The sequence below is a fragment of the Moschus berezovskii genome, chromosome 8 (assembly GCF_049115385.1).
Source record: "Moschus berezovskii isolate FMDL1 chromosome 8, NW_MosBer_1.0, whole genome shotgun sequence".
NCBI lineage: Eukaryota > Metazoa > Chordata > Mammalia > Artiodactyla > Moschidae > Moschus > Moschus berezovskii.
This window is the reverse complement of record NC_142467.1, coordinates 57,435,224-57,449,204: the sequence shown is the minus strand read 5'-3', so window position 1 is coordinate 57,449,204 and position 13,981 is coordinate 57,435,224. Positions and strand designations below refer to the sequence as shown.

The following is a 13,981-nucleotide window of genomic DNA, read 5'->3' as shown; positions in this document are numbered from 1 at the left end:
TTCAGATCTCTAGAGACCAGATGTTAAGAGAGGCCTGCTGGGGAGCTTAGACTACTGAGAATTAGGTATTCTAAGTGTAATTGTCACTATTGTTTAGTCACTAAATCGTTTCTGGTAATACCACTAACTAATCCTGTGCTGTTTCTCTAAACACTTTCTAAGGTCTCATTTCCTCTTCTGAAAAAATAAGTGTGGGCTGTAAATGAGCTTTCAAGTCCCTTTAACTTCTAATCTAAAATCATTGTACCTGACATGGAAAGCAAGCTTTGAGAACTCGAGCCCCAACTCTCAGGCTCTACCAACAACAGTGCTTACATATTATTTTCTATGTACCACCAACTACATTATTTTAAATTACTATTTTGTAAAAATACTGAGCCTGGTTTCATTCTTGTCTTATACCTGACAGTGTACAAAGAATCAATTTTAGTTTTTCATTCCCTTCCCCAGGTGCCTCATTCACTAAAATAAGTTAAGAGGATTGTAGGATTTTAGATACAGAAGTACACATATGTTTTGAAAATAATTCATGTATAATTGTAAAGAAAATATTTTTACTCTAAAACACCTGATTATTCAAGGTCACAGATCAGTTCAGCTCAGCATTAGAACTCAAGTTCCCTAATTGTTACTCTATTTCTTTCTACTACTTCTACTATTAAGTAATGAAATTGTCTGGAAGGGATTCGAAGTTGTTGTTTTTTTAATCCACCAAATTTTGCAGTTTATGTCATCTTAAAATTAAGGAAATCCTTATCGCCAATAATTACAAAACAAAACCACAAAACATTAGAACAATAATAAAGTAAAAAAGTGTCCACAGCAAACCAGGAGAGCTTTAATGTTCAACATGTGACAATCATAAGGTCATAAGTCACACATTGCCCCAACCAGCATGAAATAATAAATCATGTACTAAATTAAATATCATTTCACAATAGCTTTAAAAAATTGGCTATCAAATATACTTTCATAATAGCCACAGCTAAATACTAAGGACAATTATGAAATCAACCAGAATAAAGGTTAATTTTATTATAAAAAGAAAAATTAACATTTATTGCCACAAACTTTATGTCCTAAATACTACATACTTAAGTTGAACTTAAGTTTAAAAAATAAAAATTCAATGTAAGATAACGTGCTAAATATTTACAGCTAATCATATTATTAAATCTTTCTCCCCTGAAATATATATATTTGGAACTCTACAGTGCAAATGAAAAAAATTCTAAAATAAGAGACATTTTCACTAAATTTGTTGTATTATAGACATTATTAATCTTGTTGAAACTTGCTCAAAAGAAAAAAAATTTTAAGCACTCAAAATCAGTATGTTACTCTGAGACAGTATATTTAAGCATGCAGCTCTACTACGATAGATAAGTCACTAATATTTAAGCCAGGCCAGAGATAAAATTAGGTGATGACACACTTCTATTCAAAATAATTTGCTTTAAGGACTATATTGCAATATAAATAGTTTAAATGACCATCTAGCAACTGAAGAATTCCATAGTTTATTATGGGTTTCCTCAATGGTTCAAGTGGTACAAACTATCGCTGCAATGCAGGAGACACAGGAGACTCAGGTTCAATCCCTGGGTTGGGAAGATCCCCTGGAGGAAGAAATAGCGCAACCAATTCCAGTATTCTTGCCTGAAGAATCCCATGAACAGAGTAGCCTGGCAGGATGCAATCCATAAGGTTGCAAAGAGTCGGACATGGTGAGCATGCACATACACATAATTTATTATAAATAGGTAAGATTACGTAAGAATCCATTTCCTTACTTTTCAGTAGAAAAATACACAAGCCATGTAAATACATTACTACTATAGAAGAGGGTTCTACTCCTGGAGTGTATGACACGGTCAGATGACAATGTATGTCAAAGTGCACTAGGAAATATAAAGTGCTTATATCAACATAATATGTCATCACTATTTCAACTACATGCCAGTAATTAGACTGTTTTGAGTAAATAGCAGTCTAAATAAAAATGGGAAAAATACAAACGTGGTTTTAGCTGAAATAATCTAAAAGGAACTAAAATTTCCATTTCATCCTTTTTTTTTTTCTTCTGGTAATAAAGGATAGCAAAAGACAACAAGGATCCCTAGAAACACCAGGGCTATATTGCCACAATTAGCTTTAGATTTTTACATCAAATAAAAGAAACTAAATTGTAATCCTGGTTAATGCACTGCTTTATGTGCAAAGAGTTGATGTGCAAACACAGCCACAATCTCTCTTTTTTCAGTCCTCTGAATTCATGGCAGCTGATCCAGACTGTTGGTTTTCGGAAGGTTCTTGATGTTTCTAAACTTATCTTCCACATTTTCACATCTCTACTGCTTTGCCCTCTCACATCCCTTCCCCCAACACCTGTTAATCCACAAACTCCACTGGAAGCCTGTATTCAAGGGATATATTTGACAGTGATAGGAATAAAAAGGCAATCTATCAAAATCTGGTGTTTGAGGGTAGAAACCACTCTCTCCAACTAATTTTGAACTACTATATTTTCTAAACTATACCTTCATGGGTAAAACTCACACTCTAATCCAGTTTAGCATAAAAATGATCATGCACAATTCAAAGAGAGAGGAACACTTAACAGATCTTTTGTTTTGTTTTTTTTCCCTAAATGGAAGTTCTCTATAAGGATATTTTTATTTACTTTAAAAATACAAACGTAAGTAGAACAAGCCAGAAGAAAATGAGGGCAACTGACTCTCTGAAATTACAGAAATAAGGAGTACATTGCCTTTTAAACCCTTCTATAAAGGTCTTATAAATAAGTAATTGTTTTTTTTTTCAGTTATAGCTAAATTCAACAAAATATTTCTTGAAAATTCTTTTGCAACACGATTTACCAATATACATTTTTCATGACTTGGAAATATGAAAGCAAGTGCCCATTAATTTGGCAAACACCTATAAATACTGCATTACACAATTATCAGCATGTCCTCAGAAGGGTATATAACAGTAGTACATAATGAAAACTTTTGCTCACTACAATTAGGTATGATGTTAAAAGTAAGAAAAAAAATATGTTTCAAGAAATATGCCCCAGGTAAATTTTAAATCCAATGTCAATTAAGAGTTTCTAACAACTAGGCTATTTCAAATCACCTGCAGCCCAGAGTGGATTAAAACTTATATAACCAACCAATTAATACAGATATTCTTTTATATTAGTCACTCACACTAAACACTTTGATCCAATCTCTACTTCACTAAAATCTCAAAAAGCCACTAATGTGATCTCCATACATATGAATGTTATTGCTGTTGTAATATACATTTAACCTATATTTATGCAAGGTATGTTTCAGGATAAGTCTCTTATGGTTTGTAAAATTTTTAAACAGTTTATATAAAAGTGAAAGTGGCCAGATTAACTAAAATATCTGTAACATCAATAGATAAAGCCAAAACAGCATTGTAATACAAATTATTTTTATCAACTATAAAAATATAATGGAATAGCCAAAGAAACATCACAAGAAGTAATCTCAATAAAATCTGACCACATGCTAATCACACATCTCTGTACTGTAGTGATTTAAAACTAAACTAACACCCCTGAATACACAAGGTGTTTATCTTGTGTTTTTTTCTTTTACTAATAATAAATCCATAACAAAGTACAGGGTTTTAAAAAATGAAGACAAACAGCCAAAAGCTAGCCTCCTATAACATTCAGAAATCATTTTATGAGTGAATATCAGAAATATTAAGCTTAAAAAGACACTGATCGAAATACTCACTGCCAGAACCTTTGGAAGGAGAGGAAAAAGGTACAAATAAAGTATCCATTAAAAAAGGAGAGATATCAGTAAAAATCTCTTCCTCAGGGCTCCTCTCTCTCTGAGAAAACAATCAACACAATGTTAACACAAAAAATGTAAAGGGGACACAATTTGCTTCATTCACTCTGTGTTTGTACAGGTCTTCATTCCCATTACGCTAAAAGTGAGGCGCAGATGCAAATAATAATGAGATGTTAAAATCTACATAAATTTTCATAGCTTCATTAAATGCCAATCAACAGAGCCTTAAACTTCACCTATGACTTAGTTGACAAATTCATCTTGCGTCATTCATTCTCTCCAGTAACCATACCCTTCAGAAAACGATCAACTTTTTCATACTAAAGTTTCAACACAGTTCCAATAAAAGCTCTTAATTCCACCGGAAACCATTTGCTTCCATGCCTCCTTTCAGCAGTTGCACCATTAATGCTCAAGTGAAACAACCTTGAAAATCAAATTATGCAGAAATGTGCCTTCATCAATGTTACAAGTTTATGCTAAATTTTTTGAATTTCAGTATTTAAAAAGTATATTAAGGTAGAATGGCTACTGCATTTTACTTAAAGACTGTATCTGAGTATCAATAAGGTTCCTTTCATTTTACTATCAATTAACTTAAATCTTCAAATAGTCTACTATGGCCCATCATGATATTCATAATTTTACAACAATGTAATAACTGGATGTTGTACTATGCTGATACATCAGAAGGAATTGCCTTCCCTCACAAAAGAGTGAAAAGTGTTTTTAAGTGTTTTAAGAAAAAGCAATTTTAGGTGACCTCTTAAAAAGTCAAATTACAATTTATGCTTTAAAAGAATTTAAACAGAATGCAAGTGAAGGTATTAGTGGATTTAATATTTCTGTATCTAAAGTCAGAAAGTCATTATTTAACACAGTTGTGGTCTTAACATATTGAATTATCTGCTGATTACTCAAGGTCACTGGTCATAAAGTTTGGCTAGAACCATGTAACATATAGACAAGAGAAAGCCACCAATTTTAGTCATATCAGGGTTACTGTTTGAAAACAATAGGCTAATTCAATGATGGTAAAAAGAAACACTGTTTCAATTTACTTGGAAGCAGCTTTGTTCTGGGTAATCACAGTTTCCAATGTTAAGATAATGCCAGGAAGCACAAAATTTTCAAACCTTCTCGAACTATCCTGTAAAGATATTACATCTTTTCATAGGACACAAACTCCTGATTATAACTCCAACCACACATCAGCATAAAACAATCACTCCACTAAATGTTAAAGAATCTTGAAAGAGCCACATTATCATTTGGCCTACCATCATATGGTTGTTGAGGCTGACATATCTTAAATGTTATCAACGACTAGAAAAAGTATTAAAACTATCTTTAATGATTTAAGAATAACTGTGGTGCTGGAGAAAACTCTTGAGAGTCCCTAGGACTGCAAGGAGATCCAACCAGTCCATTCTAGAGGAGATCAATCCTGGGTGTTCATTGGAAGGACTGATGCTAAAGTTGAAACTCCAATACTTTGGCCACCTCATGTGACGAGTTGACTCACTGGAAAAGAGTCTGATGCTGGGAGGGATTGGGGGGCGGGAGGAGACGGGGACAGCAGAGAATGAGATGGCTGGATGGCATCACCGACTCGATGGACATGAGTTTGAGTGAACTGCGGGAGTTGGTGATGGACAGGGAGGCCTGGCGTGCTGTGATTCATGGGGTCGCAAAGAGTTGGACACGACTGAGCGACTGAACTGAACTGATATTCATTTAAGACTTATTCTCCAGATCTTAGATTTTATAGGGCTTAATGAAAGTTAACTGTGAATAGGAACTGAGAAGTTCTTGTTTCACGCCTTTTTTACAGTAAGGAAAATGAAAACAATACCATGCTGAGTATCAGAACAAAAAGCATTAATAATCACCAAGCGTTTCCTAAGATATATTATTTTTCTTTGTACAATTAAATGTTTTATAAATCAATGTAGCAGTTTCCTACAAATACCTTAGTCAAATCAAATGTACTTATTCTTCTAAAACAAATAAGCACAATCATAAATTCCACTACCAAAAACTGAGATTGAAAGATTTAAAACACAGCATGTCTTTTAAGATTGAAGCACAGCCAGCTAATGTAGCAACATCTCAAATCTTCTTACTGAAAACATTTTAAACCTTCAGTTCAGAATGACAGCAATAAAAAGTTGAAATGTTCTAAGTAAAAGATAATTATTATTTAAGTAACAGATTAGTAGGTAGTTTACATTAAAACACACAAGAACCAAGGATTTTTTTTCTTTTATAAGAAACGTCTAAGCCTTTAAAATGGAATAGAACATAGCCTAAATCTAAGTCTAAAATTTTTCCCCAAAGAGCAAAGCTTCCTACTCAAAGATGAAAGAAAAGAGTCACCTCAGTATTAGGGTATATCATTAATAAAGAAAGTATTTTTAAAAGTTTTAAATAAAAATTTCAGTGACTACTTAGTGGGAAGTGACTACCATTAACATTTTAGAACTTGAAGTACTTACGTACAAAGAAATCATGGTGTCTACTATGCCCTCCTCCCGGCTCAAAAAGTCTCACTGATTAATCAGTCTTGTGTCTCTACAATTAATTGTTATATTTTCCTTCACACCTAAAATGTGATACATATTTATCTGAATTGGCAATGGGTGTGTTGGACAGAGCATTTAACCCCTACCAACAGAGTCACCTATATTTAGAACTTTTTCTTGGTAATTACATTTTTACAGACCTTTCTGAGTCAAACAGAAATGTCAATATACTTATAAATGATGCAGAATAAAGAAGATAGAAACAAATTAAACATAGCTGAGACTGAAACTTAACAATGTTGGCCATTAGTTATATATGTGAGAACTTGCAGGAATATTTGAAAGTAAACTCAGCACCAATTTCTTTCTTAAAGAAACCAATCAGCAGACATAACTTATCTACCCTGGGTCAGGAACTCTGTCCCACATCTAATACTCAGGTCAGGTAAACTTCACTGCATTGCTTTAGTAATCTCAGAACTCAGTTTCTTCAACAGCAAAGTTCACAGTTTGAAGAAAAGGGTTCATTGTTAGTACTTCTAATTTTCCCCAGGCTAATAGTTCACAGATGTACAAATACAGCACAAGGTTTGATTATGTTAGTATTAAAGGTGTTTTTCAATGTAATGTAAGAGCATATTTTAGGACAACTTAAAAATATGCATAATAAATTTGTTTCCACACATTATCCCCCTCTGAATTTACATCACTTTTACTAAAGTTATCTGTTAATGAGCAATATTATTTTAAATTTTTACATAAAAGTTTCAATCACTACCCAATGGGATACTAAATACCACTATTTCAGAAAAAACAAACACAAAACTTGAAAGGGTTTTGTACAGATAAATCACGCAGTTTGTCTACCAAGCCTACTTTCAAAAGACCACTGAAACTTTTTCACATGAAAAAGCATTTCAATTGCGGTCGAATACATTCAAATAAATGTTTAAATCTATCAATGGATCTTAAACATACCATTTTCAAGAAACAGAAAGCGTTAATCTTACCTTGAATAGCCGTTAGAAAAAACAGATCGACCAGAGAAGTTCAAAGTCCCCAAGGAAGTCAAGTTATCATCTCCAGACCCTTGGCATCTATTCCAATTTTCTGAACCAACAGGAATTGGTGGAATGACATTAAAAATAGGTTTCTGATCCTGCTGTTGAGAAAGAGATGCTGTATTCATGTCATAGTGGTACATCTGTCCCCCAGAGGTACTCACACCATGAACAGAAATGGCAGACATTTTATTACCAATTATATTGGCCCCAGAAAAGCTGGCCTGACAATAAACTGGGCCCAGTTTCTCCTGTTTAATTACCCCAGGGGTGCAGAGTTCAATAAAATCTTCTTTTTCTGTTTTCACTTGGGGCAGTGGCACACTGTTAGGACTTGGTAAGATCAAATCTCCATTATCTTTAATTTTAGGCTTAGTGTCCGGTAAAACAAGAGGCTTACAGTCCTCATTCGAGCTTCCTTCCAGAAGGAATGGATCATCCTCTCCTGCCAAAGGAGAAAGCAAACAGTTTTCATCTATCAAGAGGTCTGAGCTCCAAGGACTCTCACTTGTCTCTTTACTTGGGGACCCAGAAGAAAACTCCAAATCCTGGAGCTTTTTCCTCCAAATGTCAAAGGTGCTTTGGTCTGTGGTATACAACTTCATATTACCCCCGTTACTGCCTTTCTGGCCTTTCAAATTCTGCTGTTCTGAAGACACATCAGTGTGAGTTTTTGGAAACTCCTTCTCTGTGGGGGCAGCAGAGACAGCAGCAGATGCCGAATTCTTGGGGTTCTCTGGAACGCTGGTTGACCTACTGAGGTTTGCGATGCTTTCTTCCAGAAGCCGAAAGTCTGTTTCCCCAGAGGAAAGGCTGATTTGGCCCTGCTGTGGGAATCCCAGGTCATTTCCCATCACTTTCGTCTCTGTCTCTCCCATGTACAGTCCCATTGACAGTGAAACTGCCTTGGACAGATCTGGCTGCTGTGCATTGCTTCCTGAGCCTTTTGGAAAATCAACCAGAAGTCTTTGCTGCTTGGAGTCTGACTGAGAAGCAGCAGCCAGTGAGGGGGAAGATGCAGAAACCTTCACAGTAGCTCCTCCCCTTAGGGTTTTATAGAAATCCATCACATTTCCCCTCTCTCGACCAAGCACACTGCTGGGGATTTCTTCTCTACTGGGGTTGCTTAATGACTCCTTGGGGTCCATCAGTGAGTATCAGCTACAAAAAAAGAAGGGGACATAATAAGCTACAAAATCACATTACCTCTGTGATCCGATTAGTAAGAGCCTGTTAAATGAACCTTTCAGTTAACACCGAATCTAATTCCTTGTTACCAAAAGAGTAGATAGATTCTGTCTTCCAGAATACAAAAGCAGAGGCTCCTGCTCCCATTCAGTGCACCACATTTAAAAGTACAATGCAGTCCATTTGCACAGCTCTGAACAAAATTGTATCAAACTAAGCCTGGCTATTCATCCTGCCACTCACAAATTGGTAACTTTGTTAATCAGAGACATTACAATTCATGACATCTGATTATTCTAAAGTTCCAGCTGATGTCAAAGTATTTAATTTTTAAAAAGGAAGTATGACCATTTCTTTTCAACTAATCAAGGTTATCGGCTTTTCTGAGAACCAATAAACGTAAAATTTGATAAACACTATGCTAGAATTCTGTTTCTAATTACTCCCCAATTCCCCTCCTACTGGCTGGGTCACACATCCAAACCTTTTAGTACAACCTACTAGTGAACCATGTATTTTATTTGAAAAATAAACAATGATGGTCTGCTCATTTTCCAACAGAGTAGGAAAAGGCTCTTATTTTAACCCATATTTCCTACTGAATGTACCTAATAGTGCCTGCCTTCAAATTCTGGACATATGAAATGAAATGCACTGTACACAGGCTAATCAAAATTTAGATTTAAAAAAGTAGAATAGAATGTGTAGCTTCACACTACAATTTTAGCTTATTTAAATACTGTACAAGAACGATAGCTCTCTCAAACCCTTACAGCACAATAGAATCTAGATGAAACTACATGTTTTTAAACCGCTTAAGACCTCAGAATGAAATACTATTATAATCTCGAAATTAAATTTTTTCCTTTCTGAATATCTAAGTATTGAAAAAACAAACAAAAAAACCACCTCAGACCTGTAAAATCACATTTATATAAACTCAAGTAAAATGCTCAGAACAATTTGCTTCGCATTCTAAAGCTTCACCTATCCTAATTCTGAGCCTTCTTTCAAGAGGGTTAGGTTGATAGGTTATTGACAATCAAGATGTTTTAAGAGGCAGGCAGAGTCTTTGACAAGCATTATTTGCAACATTATAGTCAAATCCCGTTCAAAGAAAGAAAACTCCTGTACGGAGACTTTAAGATGCTTAAACTTCACTGGTCCTCTCTAAAAGTGGAATGTGATGAAGGTAGACTGTGGTGGATACCCGCTTCTACAAATCTCAAGGGTAAACTGCTTTTCTACCCGCCTCTTTGCTGTATTTGTCTGATAACGATCTCTAAACATAAGGTATCAAATGGAGCCTAATGAATTTCCACGCCGCTTTGACAGCTGCCTTCAAACTCGAAACCAAAACAAAACTTCACAAAACGAAAAGATACCTCAAACGACTTGATCCCCCCGTTTAAGTTGCAAATAACCCTGTCACAGTAATCGGCCTTAACAAACCATGCCAAGGGGTCTTAAGCGGCATTACACGGCTACAATTGTTAAGTCTGCAATCTCAAAACTAGCGCTTATCAAACACTGCACCACGAACTATCACGGTTAGGGAGGGTCTTTTTTCTAAAAGGGGCTACTTCAAACCTTCAGGCGCGAAGTGATGTCAAGCGCTAAAGAACAAACCCGGGGCCGAGGGAGGGGAGAGGGAGAAAAAAGTGAGAGGTTGAGAGAGAAATGTGTCCAGACCTGTTGAGTTCTTTCTCCGACACGCCCACTTCCACCAGATAACGCCAGCCCCGGCCGAAGTCTCCAAGTGGCAGACTGTCAGCCCCCTGCGTGTGTACACGCGCGCGCGCGCACACACACACACACACACTGCGTGCCCGCCAGAAAGGAGACGCACTGGAGCCTCGACACAAACCCTGCTCGCGCTCGGGCGCACTAGGGTGGAGTGAAAAGATTCAGGCGAGGAGAATTCAGACGCCACTCAACGTTCACCAGAAAAATGGGTGTCAGGGAGGCCCCCCTGGGAGGGAAAAGAAAAGGGACTAGGGAAGGAAGAAAAAAAAAAAAAGCCAGGATTCCTCGACAGGGAACGAGAGCTAGAGCCTGGAAACCTGGGGCGGCTCGACGAGGCTCCACTCGCAGGGAGCTCGGGTTCCTCCCCCTCGGCCCGGCCGGGGGACGGCGGCCCAGGGAGAGGAAGAGGCCAGCGCTGTCACCCGCGCGCTGCCCTTTCGTCACCGCCACCCGGCCCTCGCCAACCCCCACCCCCACTCCCCGAGGCTAATAAAAGTTTGCGAGCTCCCGCGGCGCCCCCGAGCCAGCCTGCAGGCCCCGGCCCGCACCTCGGGGAGCAAGCGCCCACGCGGGCCCCAGCGCCCGGCCCTCCCCTTACCTCTGCCGGCTGCGCCGCTCACCCGCCACCGTCCGCGGCTCCCACCGCAGCCGAGATAAACAACTTAGCGTGTGAAAGCAGGAGGAGCAGGAGGGAGAGATTTTTTTTCTCTAAAAAAAAAAGGAAGTAAACAGCCGCCCCCTTCTCCAGGAGGGGGAGGGGAGAGCCCCTATTTGAGAAAGTCTCCCATTTCCCGGCTGACAAGCCAGACCCCCGCCCCGCGCACGTCTTCGCGGGCCGGGGCTCTCGGGCGCGCGTCCTCCGTGCCGGCACGCCGCCGCTCCGGCTGCGGCGTCTCTTTCCACCCACTACAATCCGTCCCCGACGGGCGGGCGGTGACTCGGGCTCCAGTCACAGACTCGAGCTCGCAAAATGGAGGAGGAGGAGGAGGGGAGGCAGCGCGGACACGCGAAAGGGCCGCCCGGCCGCGGCGAGCGAGCGGGACCGAGAGGGGGGCGGGCGGAGGCGGCGCCACGGCGCGCATACACACACGCACACACACACACAGACACACACACGCGCGCGCGCGCGCGCTCCCACTCCACCCCCGGCCGCTCCCCGCCCGAGGCGCCGCGCGGCGGCGCGGGGAACGGTGCAACCTGTTGGCGACGCTCGGCAACTGCAGGAGCGGCCGCGGCCCCCGCCCCCACGCCCTCCGCGCGGGCCCCACCACCCCGGCCGCGACGGCGCCTGCCCGCCCGCGGCCCCCCGGCGCGGCTCCCGCCCAGGCCGCCTCCTCGCCCCCCACCTCTCCACCCCGCAGGCAGAAGGAGAGGAGGCGCCGGCGGGGCCGACCTGGCCTCGGAGGGGCGGGCTTCGGAGGGAAGCCGAGTTTTCTCTATAGTTTCTCTTCTTGCCGCTCCTTCCCGCCCCCGCCCAACTCCGCGACTCCGGAGCCACTCCGGAGCTCGCCCAGTCCTTCGGCGGTCAACGCCGCAAGCGCCCCTGCGGATGACAGCGGGCTGGCTGCGGGAGCCGGGGCGCGGCCGCAGCAGAGCCGCGGGACCGGTCCGCGCCTTCGCCCCCGGGCCGAGTGGAGCGAAGTGTGTCACTTCGAACGGGGCTACGGGGTTGCACCGAAACGGTGCCGCAGCGTCTCGGCCGCTCGCGGGACCCGACAGCCAGACACGCCCTCTGGGGAGGCTTCAGGGAGGGGCGGGCAGGGAAGAGGGTCGGCTCTTACGTACTCTCGGCCCACCCGGAGTCGCGTGCCGGCCGGTCCCCCACCCCCGCATCGTCTGGGCAGCCCAGTCTGCACCCGCCGAGCGCGCTCGCACCCAGAGTGAAGTTGCAAAGCAGAACCCACCCTCCCCTGCGCCGCGTCCGTCCCCCACCCTCTTCTCCGAGTCTGCGAGGCAGCGGCGGCGGCAGAAGGAGGCGCCGCCTGCCAAGTTCAACCCCCATCCCTCCCTCCGTCCTAGCGCGCTCACACTTGAAGGAAGTTGCACGCCAAATCCAAAACCTCCGGCGAACTAGATTTCTTTGCACTTTTTATTATTTTTAAGGAAAGCAGGAGGTGGCAGACCTAAAAGCAAGTTGCAAGCGAAATAGTAAGTTGCTTGCAAAGTACGCCCTCCTCCCCCGCCACCCCCAACTCCTGACCTCTCTTTCCACCCCCCTCGGGGGCCCACGTCCAAGTTTCCCGCGGAGGCCCGTCCCCAGAATTTTGACATTTGCTGCACTCGCCTCAATGCGTTGCTCACCATTTCGTGTTCATGGGACCCCAGTCCCTCCAAATAAAATTGAACATACGCAGCTTTAAAATGTCAGCGTGAAACTCCTTCCAGCTGTTCCCGTTACGCACCTCCCCCTCCATCCGAGGGAAACACGTGGCTTGTCCCCAAAGAGAGGAGCGTGGGGCGAGGGGAGTCGGCGCCGGAGGCCCCCGCCCCAGCCCCCTCCCCAAGCTCGCTGCCTCCGGAGGGCTAGGGCGACGGCGGGATCGAGCCTCCTACCTTGGACGGCACATACTACCATTTGTGGGACTCGGGGAAAGGTTGTGTTTGTGTTGCTTTAGGGTTTGGGGAGGTAAGTTTTGCGCCCCTACAGGTGACATCGCTTGCCTGCAGCTGCCGGGGCGGAGGCTGCGGCAGCTCCACCTAGCCCTGCCCGGGCGCTCGGCTGCAGCTACTCTTTCCCCCAGCTGCACGCAGACTGGCAGCGGCTGCCCTGCCCTGACATTTGCAGAGGATTGGGTCAGCGCATGCCGGAAACCGCCCGCCGCCATCTTGGTAAAGGCTGCTGACGCCGCCTGGCTGCGCGTACACCATCTTGGCCAAGCTTCTCGATACCCGGCAGCCGAAGTCGCTCGTCCTTGGTTCTGAGGTGGTGGACGCTGCCCCGTGTGTTGTCCAAGGATGACAGGGGAGAACTAGGCTATTAGCAAGCCACCTGCCCGGAGGCGATCTGCACCGGCCGCCTCCAGATGATGCCAGGGCCACCATCTTGGCAAAGGAAAAGACGCTCACCGCCGGAGGAAAGAAGGGAACCAAGACCTTTGCCAGCATAGAACCCTCAGCCAGGAGAATTTTCATGAAGGGCACTGAGCAACCCAGTTGCTAACAAAACCCCTTCTGTTAGCAACATCTCTTCTGATCCAGAAGAAATGGCTTCTCTTTTCCTTGGCAGCAGTCGACTGGAGGGAAGCCCTAGTCTTGGGTGCTCGCGGGGGCCTCTAAATGAGAATTGACTCCGAGAATGCTACTTTGCCTACTTCCCAGGTTTCTTACCTTCCAAGTGTCAAATACTAGAATCACATGTCTTTACCCGATGGGTCCCTAAACAACTAACAGCTTCATGGAAAGAAAGTCAAGACCCAAACCTACAATGTTACCTTACTGTGTTTCAAAAAGTGAGTTAAATAACTTGCACTGAAATGAATATCCTTGTACATCTGCTTAGACGTGATATTAGGAATTATTTAAGTATTTAAACATGTACAAAGTGGGGAAGGGCAGACTTCCCTGGTGGCTCAGTGGTAGAGTCTGCCTGCCAATGTGGGAGATGCAGGTTCACTCGCGG

The 13,981-nt window shown here is 42.7% G+C and overlaps 1 protein-coding gene across 10 annotated transcripts in view; it reads right to left on the bottom strand.

Moving 5' to 3' along the window:
* NR3C1 (nuclear receptor subfamily 3 group C member 1) overlaps positions 1-12,979 on the bottom strand; it is a 128,675-nt gene extending 115,696 nt beyond the window's left edge. For 2 of the 10 annotated variants that reach the window (XM_055430861.2, XM_055430872.2), the window contains exons 1-2: positions 10,961-11,384; positions 7,378-8,589 (exon numbers count right to left, since the gene is read on the bottom strand). In XM_055430861.2, coding sequence (XP_055286836.1) covers positions 7,378-8,576 — 1,199 coding nt within the window. In that variant the 5' untranslated portion in view covers positions 8,577-8,589; positions 10,961-11,384. The other 8 variants (XM_055430865.2, XM_055430868.2, XM_055430862.2 and 5 more) reach the window with 8 other exon arrangements.
* Positions 12,980-13,981: the final 1,002 nt, after the last annotated feature.